Source organism: Mus musculus, chromosome 16 (assembly GCF_000001635.26).
Source record: "Mus musculus strain C57BL/6J chromosome 16, GRCm38.p6 C57BL/6J".
NCBI classification, from domain to species: domain Eukaryota; kingdom Metazoa; phylum Chordata; class Mammalia; order Rodentia; family Muridae; genus Mus; species Mus musculus.
Genome location: NC_000082.6, coordinates 43,796,575 through 43,816,280, shown reverse-complemented (window position 1 = coordinate 43,816,280; position 19,706 = coordinate 43,796,575). Strand labels below are relative to the sequence as shown.

At 44.5% G+C, this 19,706-nt stretch overlaps 1 protein-coding gene across 2 annotated transcripts in view; it reads right to left on the bottom strand.

Annotated features, from left to right (window-relative positions):
* Positions 1-19,706, bottom strand: part of Drd3 (dopamine receptor D3) — a 71,968-nt gene that overhangs the window by 9,702 nt on the left and 42,560 nt on the right. For both annotated transcript variants that reach the window (XM_006521777.3, NM_007877.2), the window contains one exon: positions 8,761-8,903. In XM_006521777.3, coding sequence (XP_006521840.1) covers positions 8,761-8,903 — 143 coding nt within the window. The remainder of the gene's footprint in view (positions 1-8,760; positions 8,904-19,706) is intronic.

Sequence of the window (19,706 nt, the reverse complement as noted above, 5' to 3'; positions counted from 1 at the left end):
CCGCATGGTAGCTCACAACCACCTGTGACTCCAGTTCCAGGGGATCCATCACTTTTTTTTCTGCCCTCTGTGGGTACCAGATATGGATATATACATGGTAGCATGTGCACCCAAATAAATAAATAAATAAATAAATAAATAAATAAATAAATGTTTAAAACATAGAGAGAGTTCTTGCCCCTAATTTATGGCCCAGAGTGCTCCTTCAACTTCTCTTTGGGAACCTCTCTGATTTCAATTTCTTCACTAGAAGATGTTGAGATTCATCCATTACTCATGATAAGGGCAGAGACTTGTTCCATCTTGAAATGGAAAAGGGGTTGCAAGATAACATGTGCCAGGCAATAAGCCAAGGATTTTATACACAGGATCTTATCCAAACATAATGAGGGGGGCATTATTGTCTCTATTCTTAGATACTCAGGCTGGAGTTCAGAAAGGCCTAATGGCCTAAGTCAATGCAACCTGAAAGAACCAGGTGTGCCAACAGTTGTTACTGATAATGTGGGATGAGTCACAGAAGTGCCCTGTCCTGGAGCAGAAGGAGGTGGAAAGTCAAACTTACAGAAGGAAGGTTGATTTGGGGGTTGGACTGGGAAGAGATGTGTCCTGAGATGTGAGAGGACAGAAAACGCAGTGGCCACTTGGAGCTCAAGTTCTGATTCTTAGACTTCTGAAATAGATTGAGGACAGAGAGCTCAAGGTGTGTGTGAGACCAGAAGGACCTGTTGCTTCTTAGCTGAGTGACCTTAGCATTGTCATCTGAGGTACGCAGCTTTAGTGTCACTACCCACAAAAGGATAAAAATATTTCTTATATAATAGCCATGAGAAATAACGAAGATAAGTGGTCGCTATGATAATTATCATTATTTATTTGTTATATCCTTGTTTATGTCTTGTGAGTTTTTCAGACTTAAGATGGGATTGGAATTGAAGTTTACAGAAAGACTCACAAGGAACAAGATTTGTGGGGAAGGGGAGGGGAGGGGAGAAAAGGAGAGGGAAAGAGGGGAGAAAGGGGGATGGGAAAGGAGGGGTGAGGAGGGAAGGGAAGAGGAGAAGAAACAAGGAAATGGGAGGGGAGAAAAAAAGGGGAGGGAAGAGCAGAGAGAAACAGTTAAAGCTAAAGTGAAAAGAGAGTGTGTCCAGCACTCAGGGCAGCATTTCAGTGACAGCACGGCCCAGCATCCTTTCAGGCTGCTCCCAAATCTTCTCATGCTGTTGGAGATGGCACGAAATTGAGGCTTTCTCACCCAACCTTACATCAGCATCCCTTAGCAAACAGCACATACGGACCATGAGTAGTGATCACCCAACTGACATCTGCTGTTCTGGGGGACAATGAGTTGGGGGCAGGAATGGGGTGGCAGCTGGTGGGCCTTCTCAGTCCCTAGGGAGCCATGTAGTCGTGATCATTGAAGCTACTGAAGTCAGCTCGCCTGCTGTCAGTGGCTGGCCCAGATCTCAGTGCCACCTGTGGTGAGGAGGAGTCTCAGCATGTGTTGGTAGGAAAGGGCCAGGGGACTTGCTTTCCCAAGCTTTAGTTCTCTGCCAGCCTTGCTGAGTGCTCCTCATATGTCCCAGGATATTCGACCTCTTCCTTTTTCTGCCCTCCTTGGTACTGGGAGGCTAACTCCCATAAATAAACAACTTTTGAAAATAACAGTCAAAAGTAAGTGCAGCATGCTTCTCTGTACACACACACACACACACACACACACACACACACACACTTGTTACAAGCAACATCTTTCAGGAATATTAGTGTGTACTTCAGGAGAGGGCATGAGGGCTCTGGCAATCCAGGGTAGGAGGCAGTCTGACATAGATAGAAATCTGTGTGTATTTCATTACACCTTATGAATGTTTTATCATGTGCAAGCATTTATTTTTCCATTAAAAACATTGCAACTGTGTGCATGAAAGAAAGAGAGTGTGAGGATGGAGCCAGGAGCTATGTCAGGGTCTTTGACCAAGATGGGTCTCATTTACAATTGCTGAACTTGCTCTGCCATTCCTTCTTCTACATCACCCGCTGGAGTCATCTGCTCTCTACACTCCAATCAGGCTTTGCAGCCTCTTCAAGAATCCCTCCCACCAAGCTATGTGGTCTCATGTCTGCACAGCAGTCAGGGAGACCCTGAAGTCAGAGACCAGTGGTGCTGTTTGAGGGTGTCCACTCATCAGGGCAGTGGGAGGCCTCACACAACAGAATCCTGAATTTTTCTCTATTGAGTCCTCAAGCGCTGGTTTGGGCAGCTGAGGCTCCCTCGGGAGACATGGTGCCTTTGTCTGATGGTTGGTCTAAGATAGTACTGTATGGAAGCATGGTAGTTACTGAAAGGATATGTGGATGAAGAAAAAAGGAGGAAAATGTACAAATGAGCATATTTACACGAGCACTTACTGGCCGCAGGATACTAGGGAGCAGGATACTGGGGGGTAGGCCTCAGAGGTGTGGGAAATCTCTAATCTCATTTTTTCTGATTGGAAAAAAGAAGCAGCAGGGGCCGAGGGCAAAGACACGTCTACTTTCCCGGTTTTATGGAGCACATGCTACGTTCAGAGTTCCTACACTGGGCAATAAGAGGGCACCGGGAAGATGGCTCAGTGCGCGAAGTGCTTGCTGGACAGTCAGACATGGGTCCCCGGCAGGCACGACAGACAGGCGTGCCTGTAGTCACAGGACTTGGGGTAGGTGTGGGGATAGAAGTGAGCAGACACAGAGGCGTCCCTGAGACTTACTGTCAAGCTGGTGCAGCCAAACCAGTGAGCTCCAAATTTACCAAGAGGTCCTGTCTTAAATAAGGTGGAAAACAACACAGAAAGACCCTGAATTGAGTTTCTGCCCTTTATACAAGTGTACAAGAACATACACACACACCACACATACACACCACACATGCACACACAGCACACATACACACCACACATGCACACACACCACACATACACATATACACCATACTCACACATACCATACACATACCACACATGCGCACAAACACAGCACACACACACACACCACACACACATCCCTCACACACACCATGCATACATGCCACACACACACACCATACACACACACACACACACACACGCACACGCACACACAATCACACACAAAAGGAGAAGAAGAGGCAGGGAATAGCATCAGTAAGGAGGGCATTGGGGTCTCTGTGAGCTAGGCTGGGAACTTGAGCTATGAGCGATGTGAAGAGTGAGGTCGGGAGAAGGTTGGCTTGAAGGACTGATGAACTTTAGACTTGTTGAAGAATTTGACCTGAAGTCGATTCCAAAGACGGAGATGCTGATGAATCTGATTTTAGGATGAGTCACTATCCTTCAGACAGAGCGCTTTTATTCTGCTTTTCAACTTTCTGAGCAACCAAGCTCCCTGACTCCAGGGCTCTGAGAGCCAGGTGACATTTCTATTGCTAAAATCAAATAAATACCACTCTTTTTTTTTTTTTCTAAAGGAGCTGATAAGATTTTTGTAACTTTAAGTCTCCTTCCAAGAAGAAGTTTTAAATCCTATCACTGGCTATTACGTATTTTTTTTTTCCCAGAACTCTCTTTTAAAAAAAAAAACCACACAATGGGGATCTGATTTAACAGAAATTCAAACACTGCTTTTCTTATCTGTGAAATGAAAGGGCTGAGCCATTGAGAGCTTTACTCTTGCCCTCTTGCTCCAGTGTGTGCCTTCCTCTGCATGGCTAGGGGATGCCGATTTGATGATTTGATTTGCTAGACTGCTGGGCCTCTGGTGAGGCTGGGGCAATACTGGTCTGCCAGGCCCTGAGGCCCCAGAACTCTCTCCCACCCAAGAGCCTTCCTCCTGTTGCCCCTTTTTAAAGAAAGGGAGCAACTCCATGTTCAAAGTAGCTGAGGTTCAGCTTGCCTCTGTGGTTTCTCTAATGGTCCAGCAGCACAAGTGGCAGGCCATAGCCTTAAACGAAAAGCTCTCGTTACATTTCTGGAAGTCCAACTCTGCTCCAAATCAGGTGGGATTGACGATGCCCAAGGCCCTTTCATCTCTACTTGTCAGAGAAGGAGTATCAACAAACTGGTAGGAAAGAATTATTTGTATTGGGCTTTGAATGAATCTGTCAATGGGGAAGTTGCTGGAAGGGCTACTTAGTAGTTTGAGTCAGATTGGCCACCATGGACCCATATTTGAATGCTTGCACACCAGGAAGTGGCACTATTTGAAAAGATTAGGAGGTGTGGTCTTGTTGGCAGAAGTGTGTCATCAGGGGTGGGCTTTAAGGTTTTAAATGCTCAAGCTAGGCCCAGTGTCTTGGTCTCTGCCTGCGCATCTTGATGTAGCATTCAGTGACTTCTCCAACCCCACATATGCCTGACGCTTGTGCTTCCTGCTATGATGGTAACCGACTAAATCTCTGAAACTATAAGCAAGCCCAAATTAAATGCTTTCCTTTATAAGAGTTGCCTTGGTCACACTGTCTCTTCACAGAAGCAGAACACTGACCAAGATCAATCACATCTATCAGGAAAAAGAGGGTACATCATGACAATACAGCCTTGTCAGAGACCAAGGCTGGATTCTTTATGCCTGAGCTCCAATCATGATTTCCCTTCTAGGAAGGGACAGCTGATCTTTCCTGTGACCACCCAGAGAACCACCACTGTTTATATCTTCCGTAGAGCAGATGTTCCTTGCAGTTTAAGGAACAGAAAAGGTTGCATAATCACAACAGTGACACCAGCTAATACCTACTGGGCCCTTATAATGGACCTTGCATTTGACACAACATGAGAATAATTAGAGGTTTTAGTACAGTGTTGCTAAGAAACTTAAAAAACAAGAGAAAGCCTGGCTTGGCAGCAGAAGCATATAATCTCAGCTACTCAGGAGGCTGAGGCAGGCAGAATATAAATTCAAGGCCTTTCTGGGCAACCTAGTGAGATACTGTCTCAAAAATGAAGTCACACAAAATGACCTTCAGACATAAAACCAACCAACCAACTAGCACATTAAAAAAAAGCATAACAAATCAAAACAACCCTGAGATTCCACTTCACTCCAGTCAGAATGGCTAAGATAAAAAATTCAGGTGACAGCAGATGCTGGCAAGGATGTGGAGAAAGAGGAACACTCCTCCATTGTTGGTGGGATTGCAAGCTTGTACAACCACTCTGGAAATCAGTCTGGCGGTTCCTCAGAAAATTGGACATAGTACTACCGGAGGATCCCGCAATACCTCTTCTGGGCATATATCCAGAAGATGTCCCAACCGGTAAGAAGGACACATGTTCCACTATGTTCATAGCAGCTTTATTTATAATAGCCAGAAACTGGAAAGAACCCAGATGCCCCTCAACAGAGGAATGGATACAGAAAATGTGGTACATTTACACAATGGAGTACTACTCAGCTATTAAAAGGAATGAATTTATGAAATTCCTAGGCAAATGGATGGTCCTGGAGGGCATCATCCTGAGTGAAGTAACCCAATCACAAAAGAACTCAAATGATATGTACCCACTGATAAGTGGATATTAGCCCAGAAACTTAGGATACCCAAGATATAAGATACAATTTGCTAAACGCATGAAATTCAAGAAGAACAAAGACCAAAGTGTGGACACTTTGCCCCTTCTTAGAATTGGGAACAAAACACCCATGGAAGGAGTTACAGAGACGAAATTTGGAAGTGTGATGAAAGGATGGACAATCTAGAGACTGCCATATCCAGGGATCCATCCCATAATCAGCTTCCAAATGCTGACACCATTGCATACACTAGCAAGATTTTGCTGAAAGGACCCAGATATAGATGTCTCTTGTGAGACTATGCCGGGGCCTAGCAAACACAGAAGTGGATGATCACAGTCAGCTATTGGATGGATCACAGGGCTTCCAATGGAGGAGCTAGAGAAAGTACTCAAGGAGCTAAAGGGATCTGCAACCCTATAGGTGGAACAACATTATAAACTAACCAGTACCCGGAGCTCTTGACTCTAGCTGCATATGTAGCAAAAGATGGCCTAGTCGGCCATCACTGGAAAGAGAGGCCCATTGGACTTGCAAACTTTATATGCCCCAGTACAGGGGAACGCCAGGGCCAAAAAGGGGGAGTGGGGGCGAGGGTATGGGGGACTTTTAGGATAGCATTGGAAATGTAAATGAGGAAAATACCTAATAAAAAATATAGAAAAAAGCATAGAACACAAAGTAAAAAAGAGACCCCGCTCCCCAAAGAGAAGCAATAGGGTCTTCTGCTACTCACATACTAGGTCACAAGTCGTGTGTGTGTGTGTGTGTGTGTGTGTGTGTGTGTCTTTTCAATTCTCAATTTGAATATCTCGGGACGATTTTCCTGGGTTTTGTTTCTAGAACAATAATGATGTCTCTGGTGTCACCGTGCTACAATTAGCTCATCATTCTTTGCCTGCGATGTTGACATCAGCTGAGAACTCTGTCTACTGTCAGACCTGGAGATGGTTTCAGCTATTCTATGGATGTATGTGTGCCTGTGTGAAGGAGTCAAATCATCTCTGCCAGCATCCCAGAATGTGTAGGGGTACCAAGCTCAGCCCACCGGTGACCTGTGTTGTGAGCCAGGAGGTAAGCAATGCTAGGCAGTGATATTAGTTCCCATGTGAGAGTCCCACTTACAGGGCTTTTGCACACAGAAATGAGGTAATGTGTTGACTTAGCTCTCTGACTAACCCTTAGGGCACATTTAACACTGAGCACAAAAGATGTTGTAGTTTCCCATAGTTCCTCTAGCCATTTCAATGGACAACGCTATTTGGGCTGTACATCTGCTCCTGGGTACAAAGTGTCATTCAGTTAAAACAAAACAAAGTAACAAGTAATGAAGAATATGATGATAACACACTAAATGTTATGAACATTGTTGAGTTCACCAGGAAAAAATTTGTTGATAACATGGTTTCTTAATCTTTAATGTATAAGACAAACAAGACCTTGAGAAGGTAGGGTGTGCTTGGCCCATTTGCACATGTTATCCCAGTTTAATCCCTGTTAGGTAGCAGAAGCTGCTATACAGGCTATAGAGTAGAGTTGTGTAATGTGCAGAGTAAGAGCCTAGACTTAATGAGGAGGGTAAGAGTATCTGCAGACTGGAGAGATGGCTTAGCTCTTCCAAAGGACCCTGATTCCTTTCCTACCACCCACATGGTGAATCAAACTGTCCTTAACTCCAGGTCCAGGGCATCCTGTGCCCTCTTTTAACCTTTGTGAACATCATGCCTGACATGCATGCAGGCAAAACACATGAGTACGTAAAATTTAAAAATTAAATTAGAAACTTATTTACAGAAAAAAAATAAGTCTAGATTTCTTATTTTGTCCATTTGGACTGGTACGTTCAAGTTCTACCATGTTCCAGTCTAAAAGTTTGCTTTGAAAAATCTCCTACATCCCATATAAAGATATTTGCAGTTTCATTATAATTCTGAACAGTAATGAGAAGGAGGGTACATGTATTGATATGTCATATAAAGTTCACGTAGGTCACGTAACTTCAGAGATTAAGTTTTGGGGCTTTTCTTTTTGTATGTACAGGGCCTTTATAAAATAAATATTGAAAACTTTGTAACTAAATATGTGGAATGAGTATACATTTGAAGTTGTCCCTTTATGCACCACTGTAGTACCATCTTAAATTCATCAGTGAGGAAGATGAGCTCAGAGGATTCCAGTAACTCGTTCAAGGAGACACAGGCAACTAGCTTCAGACCTAGAGCTCTGTGATTCTGGAGTCTGTAGACATCTTCCTTTGTGTGTGTTCTCTGACTTTTAAAATCACTGACCAGGATACAGTGCCCGGAAGATTGTTTATAAGTTGGAATTTGCCTGAATTTTTGCATAACAACATCTCAATAATATCTGCATGTACATAAACACGTGGCTTTGTGACTACTAAGTGCATATAAGTCAGGAATTCAAAAGTCTAGAATCTAGTAGGAATTGAATGAGCCAATCTAAATTTTGAGAATGTAATTACAAAAACTTCCCCTTCCTTTTTCTGTCATTATATAATTTCCTTTTTGATATTTCTTTTATTTTTTGAGATTATAACTATAGAATTTTCCTTCCCTTTTCTCTCATTATGCATTTTCAATAGCTTTCATTCAAAAGATGGATTTCATGAGGCTAAAAGATATATCATATGAGGGGTAAATGTGGATTGGATTGATGTCATATGGTTAAAATCCAAATCATTTCAGATACAGACATTGCCATCCATCCATCCATCCATCCATCCAAGAGATGCACTATGTACCATCTATCAAATCCACAATTTTCATGTTAATAAAAATATGTATTTCAGAACTAGTTCTCAAATGTCAGGACTAATTCTTATTGGGGAATAACTTATCCCAGGCTTTATGGTATATTACTTTGCATTGTATGTTGGTTCTGAATTTTTTCCTTTTCATTAGCAAACTCCGCTTCAATTACTAACATAATTTTGCATTTTAACCATTACATTTCTTCCAATGCATGCAATGGCATTTCTTTCAAAATAGGGATGACAGACTTTTCATGAGTTTAACTATTATTTTCATGACAACAATTGGTGAGGTCTTCCTCTCTATTTAATTTAAACCCAATGATGGCTAAAGCTTTGCAGTCTACATATCCCCTTGATGATTATTCTTAATAGGGATGAAAATATTTGAGTGGGTATCACTCACAGCCATCTGGGTATGATGTGAATTTTATGAGTTCAGGAAGTGAAAGCAATAGTTATTTTACCTGTTGTGTTGAAACCAAAGAGGAGAGGGCAGGACACAGCAAAGGCCAGCACCCACACAGCCGTAATCATGAGCGCCACACGTCGACAGGAGCTCTGCCCGGTGCCATGCTGATAGTGAACTGGCATGACCACTGCTGTGTACCTGTGAAAGAGCAAGGGCAGGTGTGACGCAGGAGTGGAGCAGAGGTTACTAGAAGGTGACTCACACGGAAACACACGAGAGAAAAGTTCCCTAGGTGAAGAGCGTTAGGAAAAGCGATTACAGAAGGAGCAGAAAGGATGTGAGGGCTGGATGGTGGGGAGGAGAGCCGTGGAACGCTGTCATCCGGACATGAATGACGTGGCATGGTACTCATTAACCCACTGCAGCCATGGGTATCTGCACAAGGCCAAGCCAACACAGTAAGCATTCCAGCCCGCAGCGCAGGGTTCAGAGGATTACGAAGGGCAGAGGAAGGAAGAGGGGAGAGGGAAGGGGTGGGAGGGAGGGAGGAAGAGAGGGAGAAACCTCTCAGTGAGATACAAAGAGAGAGGAAGCCGGGCGTGGTGGCACACGCCTTTAATCCCAGCACTCCAGAGGCAGAGGCAGGTGGACTTCTGAGTTCGAGGCCAGCCTGGTCTACAAAGTGAGTTCCAGGACAGCCAGGGCTACACAGAGAAACCCTGTCTAGAAACCCTGCCTCAAAAACAAAAACAAAAAAAAAAAAACTAAGAGAGAGGAAGAGTGACAGAGAGACAGAGACAGACAGAGACAGGAAAAATATTTGAGTAAGATAAGAGAAAGGCTAAGAGAGATGAACTCGTTTGAGGATCCACAGAGAAAGGGAGAAAGAATAGTCACCAGAGAGCAGCAGTGAGTTGTGGGTGGGCTTCCTCATGATCCCTAACATGTCCCACAACCCACCTTCTCCTCACAGGCCACACACTCTGAGGACTTTGGGTGTGGGTCTGTGTATGTTCGCATTCTTCCAGAGTTTGCCAGACGGCATCAGTACTGTGTCCAAGTGAGACGCTTACTCCCTGCTTTCATAGTGATAAGCATTCCAACAGAGAGGTTTGGAAAATAGAACTAATAGCCAAATGGAAGCTTATTTTGGAATCCATTTTTCATGCGCCCGGTCGGTATGTTAGTCTTTTTTTGTGGCTGGGACAAATATCTCAGAGAAATCACTTAAAAGAAGAAAGGGTTATTTTTGGCTTATAGTATTAGGGATTGGGTGGCTCCCCTACTTTGGGAGTTCAGTGAGGCTGAACAGTATGGTGGTAAGAGTGTGTGGAAGAGAAGGTTGCTCAGGAGCCAGGGCCAGCACATAGCCTTCAAAGGCATTTCCCTGATGACTTCCTCCGGGTAGGCTCTACCTTCCCAGTTCTGTCACCTTCCAATTGTCCATACTGACCAGGCCAGATCCCTTGAGATCTAATGGTCTCAGAATGCACACACAGACATACCCAGGGAGGCATTACTAATCTCACAGGTAGCTCCCAATCCAATCAAACTGATGATCAAGACAGACCACCCCACACAGTCAAAGTCTACCCCTTAGTTTCATTGGCTAGTGTATTTTCTTCAATTACTTTTCACACATACATTTCCACTGCTTGTCAGACTTCTATGGACAAACTCATGATGCTTGAACCAGACCCTGGCTCCCCATGCCCTTTCACCTAGCTCTATTCTTCACCCTCTTCAAGAAGTCCAGACATAACTCCCAGACCTTCTGATTGCCCTTTGACCTTTCCACACCACTTGCTTACTTCCTCATTTCACTTTTGATTCAGGGTCTATCCAGCCTCTGCTGTACTTTATATATAGCATCTGATCTGCTCTATGCAAGCCCTTTCTGGATGGATAGAGACTGGAGAAAGTGACACTGACTCATTGACCTTAGAGTTCAGAGAAGGAGATGAAAGAGAAAAATGCAAGCAAACATGTCAAGATAAAATGGAAAATACCACGAAGGAAGTGCATTGGGTGTGATGGAGGACTGAAAAGGTCAATTGGGGGGAATGGGGACCAGTGTGTGGTATCAGAGGGACTCAACTGTTCTAGGCAGAAAAGCAATAGAGGCTATCAATGATCCATTGTCATCCTTTCTCCACTTAGCCCAAGCCTTCCTAGGTTATCTAGGTGGTCTTTTTTTTTTTTAAAGATTTATTTATTATTATACATAAGCTCACTGTAGCTGACTTCAGATGCACCAGAAGAGGGTGTCAGATCTCATTATGGGTGGTTGTGAGCCACCATGTGGTTGCTGGGATTTGAACTCAGGACCTTCGGAAGAGCAATCAATGCCCTTACCCACTGAACCATCTCACCAGCCCCTAGGTGATCTTTTGCCACCAGGTTGTTTACACTGATTTCATGATGTCTTCCTTACTTCCATAGCTAAAAACTCCAAGACAGAAAGAACTCCAGAATTCTTCTGGGTATAATCCTTTCCCATTGTATACCAGAGAGACCTGTGTGTATAATGTAGCATCCCTCCGCGATGAGATTACCAATTCCTGGACTCTGGATTAATCAGAAGGGAAATTGTTCTGTGAGAGCCTGACCTTATCAGGTGAACCTTAAAAGGGATTGAGTTGTTCTGCAATTCAAAGAGCTTCAACGTATGAGAGCTATCCTGCCTTGAACATCAAACTACCCTTGTTTATTCTTCAACACAGACTAGCAAGAGGCCAGTAGAAGCCTGGAAGACATCATGCAAGATAGTAAGAACCACATTGTTACCATTGTAAGACACCGAATGGTACTGACAACCTGAGTTTGTAAGGAGGACTATTCTACGGTTCAGATAAAGAACACAACACAACATAACCCACACCTTGGGCTCTGTCTTGCAAACCATGACTACTCTGCGGTGTTCCGACCTACGGGGATTGTGAGGTTAAAGTGGTTGTAGTTTATATTTTTAAACCTGTGATAATTTGTCCCACCGCAGCAGAAAATAAATATACTGTCATTGGTTCCTCTTTTACACACAGGCTAAAATTGATTTTCTTCAGCATGAGCTCAGCTTCCTTTGTGAACATGATCTTCTGTTGATTCCTGGCATGCACTCATGCTTCAGCCAAGCTGGCCTTGCTGGTGGATATTTTCCTACAGTCTTTGTCTAGCCCTCTATCCATCCTTCTCCCTGGGAGTTCAATCGTAGCCTCCCTAGTATCTCTCAGACAGATACTTTTGTCTTTGAACTTATAATGTTTCAGTGCCAATCAATTGCACTGACATCCTGAGTGTCAGTATCTTAAGCCATCGTTGGGCTTGTCTCACCGATGGAGAGAGATTAGCCATTTGGTTTAGGTTCCCAAACGGCTCAAAGCATCTTATAGCTCAGTATTCCCTAGAGGTCCATGTGCGAAGCAAGTAGGCAGCTATCGCCCGTCTCAGTGGCCATGAGAGAACGGTCTAATCCTTGAGCCAGGCTCCGGGGAATTTAGATATGGGTCTAAATATAGAGCGACAATTTTTGTCTTTTTGGTTTCCGGGGAGGCAGGATGCCAGATTTAGGGCAGGAGCCTCCTTACTCTGCCTTGTACACCGCAAAGCTTGGGCTGAGGGAAAGCAAGATGCATGCTGGGTGAGCAGAGGTTGAGCGATGTTCCCTGTTTGTCCCTGTGTGTCCAATGTCCGTGTTCCACCTGTGCCTCTTATGTAGCTACTTTCCAAGAATTAACACCTGTGTTCCTGACAGAACAGCATAAAGACTGCTGTGAGTCTTGAGATGAGAGCGAGTGGCTTCCTTCTGAAGAGGGAGAAATGGGGTTCTTGAGTTAAAGTCTGTTGAGTCCCCATGGATTCCAAGGGGGTCCATGGTAGCCCCATTCTTTTCTTCTGGAGCAGTTACACAGCACACCCCCACCTGGTGGTCCTCCAGGCCTATCAGTTTGAGGACTTCTTTTCTGCTAGGGCTCCAAATCAAATGTGGTCACTAGGGTCACTTCATGGTGACCCCAGGAGCCTTTGGAGGAGGGGCTGAGACTTAAATCCTGCTGCTGTCATGGAGGAACTGCTACAGCTAGCTGAAGTCTGGAGAGTGGGAAGATGGCAACCACGTTCTTTGGCTTGGGCTTGCTGTAGGCAAAGTCCTCCTTGTTTTTCATACTAGCTTTTTTATATATAAAATGTTATTATAAAAACTGAAAATAAACAAAAACATCACACACCAAAATGTGTGGGCAAAAAAAAATTAACGGGTAAAAGAATCCAGACATGCTAAATATTCAGTGATGTGCTAACAATTCTCTCTCTTTTCCTCTCTCTTTCTTTTCCTCTTTCTTTCTTTTCCTCTCTTGCTCTCTCTGTCTCTCTCTGTCTCTCTCTGTCTCTCTGTCTCTGTCTCTCTGTCTCTCTGTCTCTCTCTCTCTCTCTCTCTCTCTCTCTCACACACACACACACACAAAGCCCCAATTTGTAACATGCATCAATTTTTGTTGCGCAAATACTCCCACCACTGCTCATGTCAAGCCACCACCAAAGGCTTGATTACCAACTTGAAACATTCCTGGAATATTGCTCTCACCAGCATGGTTCTAGCACACTAGTGGGAATGGCATGCTGTCTTAAACACACTTTAATGCTCATCAGCTCTTTGGAGGCTCCATCACTTCTATGAGCAAGAGACTATACTGAACGTAGCTCTTTTTATGAGAGGAGCCAGAACTTCAGGGAAGGCAGGATAGATCTAAAGTTTCAGACTGGAGTTGTCCTTGCAGAGCCAGGTCTCCCATCTCTAGGACCAGTGCCTTTGACAAGGACCCCATTCCCTGTCCAAGGCACATGTAGCTGTCTTAGCCCTGCAGGGAAACATGGGTTTGCTGGCATCCCACTTGTTTGTACTCGGGAGACCAGTGTGAATGCTCAGAACTGAACCTCCCCAAGTATCTTGACTCTGCTAATTGCCAGCGTGTTAGGGTGTGGGGAACGTGGGGGTGGGAGTTGGAGAGTGTGGGGGTGTACTGTTAAAATGAACGTCCCCAAGTTATTTCCCTAGTGGTTTCCATGAGGTACTTCTAAAGTAAAACCCAGAGACGTGTATTTTTAACATCTAATGTATCTTATTAGACAAGTCTGAGAGAGTCTGCATTAGGGAGAATTTCTGTCAAACCTTCTTGCTCACTTGGGGTAAGAGATGAGAGACAAGACTACAGTCTTTTATTGTCACAGTATGTTTTTTTTCCCCCCTTCTTCTTCTTAAATGATTAAGCCGTTAGAATAAATGAGGCCCCCTCCAGCATGTCATAGGTGGGTGGCTAAGACCTCGAGGCTGTTCCAAAATCCACCATTGGAGGGCACCAAAATGCAGCAAGAACTTCGCCAGCTCTGCCGGGGTGAGAAGTTCACGACTCACCTGGGGGCTCTCCAGGCTCTGTGGGGAGGCAGAGCCGGAAAACCTCCCCACTTAGTTCCTGGAGCCCTGCGAGGACCCCGCATTCTCACCCTGCGAGACTTGTTTAGCCTCTGGTTTCCTCTCTGAGCGATTTGCTCAAGGCCAACCGCGGAGGCGCTGGGTCAGGCTTGGCTTGGCGCGGCTTGGCTGGAGAAGGAACCCTGGCTAGGGCCACCTCCCTTGGAGGTGTTCCCAGTCCCACTCCCTTCTTTGTGTTGCAGCATCTAGTTCTTTCGGCCCTCTCTCCTGTAGAGTACTCAGCCGACCCGAGTGCAGTCAATGTTCGCTCTGGTAAAGCCCTAGGGCTGAAATCCAGCTTTGCAGCTAGCTTGTCAGACAGTGAGGCCCGCGGCTGGAGTTTTCTGACTCAAATTTTCTGTCTAACAGAACTGTTCACAGCTATTGAATGAGATTACATTTGTGAAGTTTTTTGTTTGTTTGTTTGTTTTTTAATACAACTTAAAATCCAAAAGGCAGTTCTTACTGTATCGCCATCATTATTGGGCTAGCCTAAGAGATTCATGATTGTTCTGTGTGACTTTAGGTTTTATGATTGTGATTTTTTCCCCCTCCTGGTTGTCAGGCAGTGCACATTAAATTTATTTATCAGACAAGTGTCGAGAACTTTCTTGTGTGAGCCACTGTTGAAGGGCTGGGGTAGTTGTTGATGTTAAACGGGCACAAGGAACCAAACAGCCTAGAGTCGCTTTGCTGTAAGGCTTAGATACTGAACTTGGCAGTGTGACTTAACAGCTAGGGGCCCCAGGGTGAGGCTCCAGGGCAGTTTATTGTAGGAGATATTGGCTGCACAAGCTGGCTTGGTGGCACATGCCTACAAGGTCAGCATTCAGGGGGTGAAGGTGGAGGCAGGAGGATCACAGACTTGTGTTGGTGGCTTGAGCTAACATAACCCTGGAGCTGTCTCTCCATGGAAGAATGCAAAGGTTAGCACATTCTAAGTGGTAGGTTCCATCCCCAGCCCTGGGGAAATAAAAAGATGGGCAGTGACTTTTGGTTCCATTCATCTATTACCTAATAGCTTTGTGATTCTAGTCACCCCACCCGTGTGTGTGTGTGTGTGTGTACATACGCATACGCCCACTGACATGTGCACATGTAATGGGACAATGTACCTACTTTGCTGGACTGTTTATAAATGATAGCTATATTTGTTTTTGTTGCCTGTGCATTCACACAAATTAGGATAACAGGAAATTATACTTCTAGTGGTGCGCTGCAGGCGTGACCTTCACAGGTGACCTTCCCTAACTTTTGTCAAGAATGGGGGACTGTCTAAATCTCTGGAAGATCAGGGTCTAGCTTGGGACTTGTGACGAGGGACAGCAGGACCTTCAGCACACATGGAGCGCCCTCTGATTCTCGGTCGACGTGGCCGATCGCTCATTAAGGTCTTAATATCATGACTGTCCAGCTGAAGCTATCATTAACCTCAAGTGGGGGGTTCTCGCCGTGACTGCTGGGGGAAAGACGAGCCCGGTCTGAGTGGGAGGGCCTGACTCTAACTCCCTGCCTGGGTTTAATGAGCCCAGAGCTCTGAAGGCAGCTTTTCACCACCTTTTATTTGGTCAGACAGGGGGCTCAATAAATCTTTAGTTCTGTGGACTCCCCTGGTGGAGTTGTTGAAGGAGAAAGCTTTTTGCAAATGACTGGAAAGCCCTTTGCAAATATAAAGTGCTTATTTAGATGCAAACTAAAAATCCAAGGTGCCTGTGACTCATCTGGTACCTATTGTGCTCTCTGCAAAGGCGCGGAGGCTTGCTTGTGTGATGGGTGCCATTTGAGAGCCACTTAAAGATCTCTCTGGTGAATGAATTTGGTTGCATTATTCCGGGGCTCCTCTCGGAGGACTCTAATTTTCAGCGCTTTGGTCATGTCCTCCTTCCCTGACACGTTCTCAGCGGCCTCCTTGAGTCAGCCCTGACCCAGGATGCGGTGGGAGGGGACTGACCTGCTGGGAAGATGCCGGAGCTGTGGGGTGGGGGCTTGTGAACAGAGAACTCCCACTCTGATTTTTTAAAAGGAAAAAGGAGGCTTTAATCCAAGCATCCAGAGCCAAGCCTAAGAATCTAATGACAATAGTATTTATTACTTGCTTTCAAAATCCCTTTTATCATTTCCTTTCCTTCTTTTCTTTTTCTTTTTTCTTTTTCTTTTTTTCCTATCTCTTACTACCCTGCTATTATGGACCAGGGCTTCATGACCAAAAAAGTACTGAATCCATTTGGTCAAGTTTGTCAGGCTGATGACTGGCATTGTGTGAGGACCAAAGGTCTGTGTGAATGACTGCATTTCTAATGAATTGACCAGCTATCTGGCATCACATGAACAGATTTTAATGCTGTGTATTGCACACTGCTGGGAAGGAGAATGGAGACAGCTTTTCTGAGGCCCGTTTTCTTTCCTAGGACGGGGGTGGGGAGCTCTGTTTTGAGGTTTGCTGAGGACAGTCCATTATGAAATGTAAGCCCCTGCCCTATTGAGATCGGAGGCACAGCTCTTCCTTCAGCTTTTAGGTTATCAGGAGCGCTATGCATTCTGGGGGTTTTCCTATAGGAGACAGAAGACAACTCAAAGTTTGTTCTTACTGGTTGGGTTTTAAGTGGTGAAAGGTAACGTGTGTGTTAATACGGTTGTGGCGAGCAAAATGATGCCCTTCTGCAAATTAGAGGCAAATTGCAAAAAGACACCCTTATATGACCAACTCAGTCAAATGAAACATTAGCTGCATTCTGATCCCAGAACCTCTTCTTTAAGGGCCATGCACCTAGGCCTCAGTCAGTCATCTGTGTGTGTGTGTGTGTGTGTGTGTGTGTGTGTGTGTGTGTGTGTGTGTTGAACATATAGGCACACTTTCACTGGGGTAGAGAGGAGGGGTGGGGACTGGGGAAGGAGGGAGGGGCGGTTCCAGTGTCTCTCTAGAACTCTGTCTACTCTTCTTCATTTTCTCAGTGGTTGTAGGTGACTCAGCTCTACCCTGTAGCCTGCAGCAATCTGGGGAGGTCTCTCAGAGACCTCCTCCAGGTGCAGCCTGGCTTCTGGACTTCACTGCAGAAAAGAATTTCAGTCTGAGTCTGAATGAAGCAGAGTAAGAGTTTATAGGGAAAAAAGTAGTAACCGATTTACGATTTAACCGATTAGACATTAGGGGAAAGAGAGATTTAGGAAAAGCGCAGTATACACCCAAGACATGAGAGTAGACTTCTCAAGACTCACATTTAACTGTCTTCTATGTGGCTGATGCTGTATTATTTAAAAGTTTTAAAAACACCCCCTTCCCCTTTTCAGTAAGTGAGGTCATAGAGGGGTTTTGGGGATACACTAGAGAATACAGGCTGATAATATAAAACCATAGATGTGGTTAGTAATCATCATCCAGGCTAACTTCAAACTCATGCTCCATCTGCCTCTTTAATAAGCATGCACCACCACAGCTAGCATCATAGGTGGGAGGAAGGAGAAAAATGGAATAATGGGTGAGAGAGGTTTAAGTAGGGAGAGAGGAAGAGAGGGTAAAGGAGGAAGGGGGATGTGAAGAGGATCAATAACACTAAGGATGCTTGAAAAGAGGGATGGCTATTGCTGCTTGTCAACTTGACTATGCCTGGAATGAACAAAAATCCAAAAATGGAGAGCATGCCTGTATTAGTCAGGGTTCTCTAGAGTCACAGAACTTATGGATAGTCTCTAGATAGTAAAGGAATTTATTGATGACTTACAGTCGGCAGCCCAATTCCCAACAATTGTTCAGTCGCAGCTGTGAATGGAAGTCCAAGGATCTAGCAGTTACTCAGTCTCATGTAGCAAGCAGGCGAAGGAGCAGGAGCAAGAGCTAGACTCCCTTCTTCCAATGTCCTTATATTGTCTCCAGCAGAAGGTGTAGATCAGATTAAAGGTGTGTTCCACCACACCTTTAATCCCAGATGAAAGGCGTAGCCCAGATTAAAGGTGTGTTCCTTAAACTCGGAGATTCAATCTTCTGGAATCCATAGCCACTATGGCTCAAGATCTTCAAACCAAGATCCAGATAAGGATCTCCAAGCCTCCAGATAAGGGTCACTGGTGAGCCTTCCAATTCCGGATTGTAGTTCATTCCAAATATTGTCAAGTTGACAACCAGGAATAGCCACTACAATGCCTATGAAGGATTTTTGCTTAGTTAGATAGGAAGATCAACTTCTAATCTGGATCTTGAGGTGGGAAGACACACCATTCATCTGGGCTACATCTTCTGCTAGAAGCCTATGTGTGGAAAAAGGAAGCTTTTGTTCTTTGCCTGTTTGCTCTCACCTTGCTAGCAAGTCCACTCCTTCACCGGCATTAGACCCTACTTCTTTGGAATTCCAGCATCTATTGAAGACCAGGTAAGACATCCAACCCCATGGACTGAGCAACTTCTAGATTCTTGGACTTTCTGTTCATAGCCAGCCATTGTTGGAGTAGCTGGACCAGAGTTAAATCTCCTTTATTCATTTTAATATTTATTCTATAAGTTCTGTTACTCTAGAGAACCTTGATTAATACAAAAAGCCATATGAGAACATAGTTTCTCATATATATATGTGTGTGTGTATATATGTATATATTTATATACACGCATGTGTGTATGTGTATTTGCATATACATACACACACACACACACACACACACACACACACACACACACACAAAAGGTTTGACTGAGTTACCCTACATAGAGAATAATTTTTATCTTAGAAGTCTTAAGTGTGGGGTATCTCTTTTGAGTTGTTGGTCAAAGGTGCCCTGAAGACTCCCCAACAATTTAGGCTATTGTCCTCTTTTCTTGGTTGACTACCAAGATTTGATGATAAGACTCTATTGCTGAAGACACTATGTACTTTTGGTCACAGAACATGGGGAAATCGAGTTGGTACTGACCAGGAAACTTTTGTTTTGCTGGCTTCCTTATAGAATGCAGAAAGATGCCGCGTTGGCTGCTGAGAGTGGAGCTGGGAAGTCATCAACATTCTTACCTAGCTGTGGCTCTTGTAAAGTACAATGATGATTGGTGTTGCAGGACATGCTCATGGATGCAATAGTGGTATCTATGTAATGGGGGTAACCAGTGCTTCCTAATTAGATTTAAGGCCTGCTCCTCAGGAGAAAATGAAGGCCTGGTGCTATAAATCTGGCCAATGGATGGGGAGCTCACAGGCCCTAGGGGTAAACCTACTACTATTATTCTGTTAAGTAGATATAGTATCAAATGTCCCTCTAAATTCATACCTTTACACTCATAGCTTAGCGCAGCCTTTACACCTCACCAGAGAAGTCTCTTTGTGCAATGGATACAGTTAATTCAGAAACTCACAATGGGTCAAGGGTCAGAGAATAAGTCAGCACAGATGGCAAATGGGACATCTGTATCCTTTCAGCACCAAGGCTCAGGTATCATTACAGAAGAGTGTGCAGAAAGATGAGAAGTGCCAGAGGTCAGAGAGGACTGGAGTGAGACACTGTCTTCTACATATGAGGATTTTACACTCATGAACGCCCAGCAGAGATGGTTCTCTGTA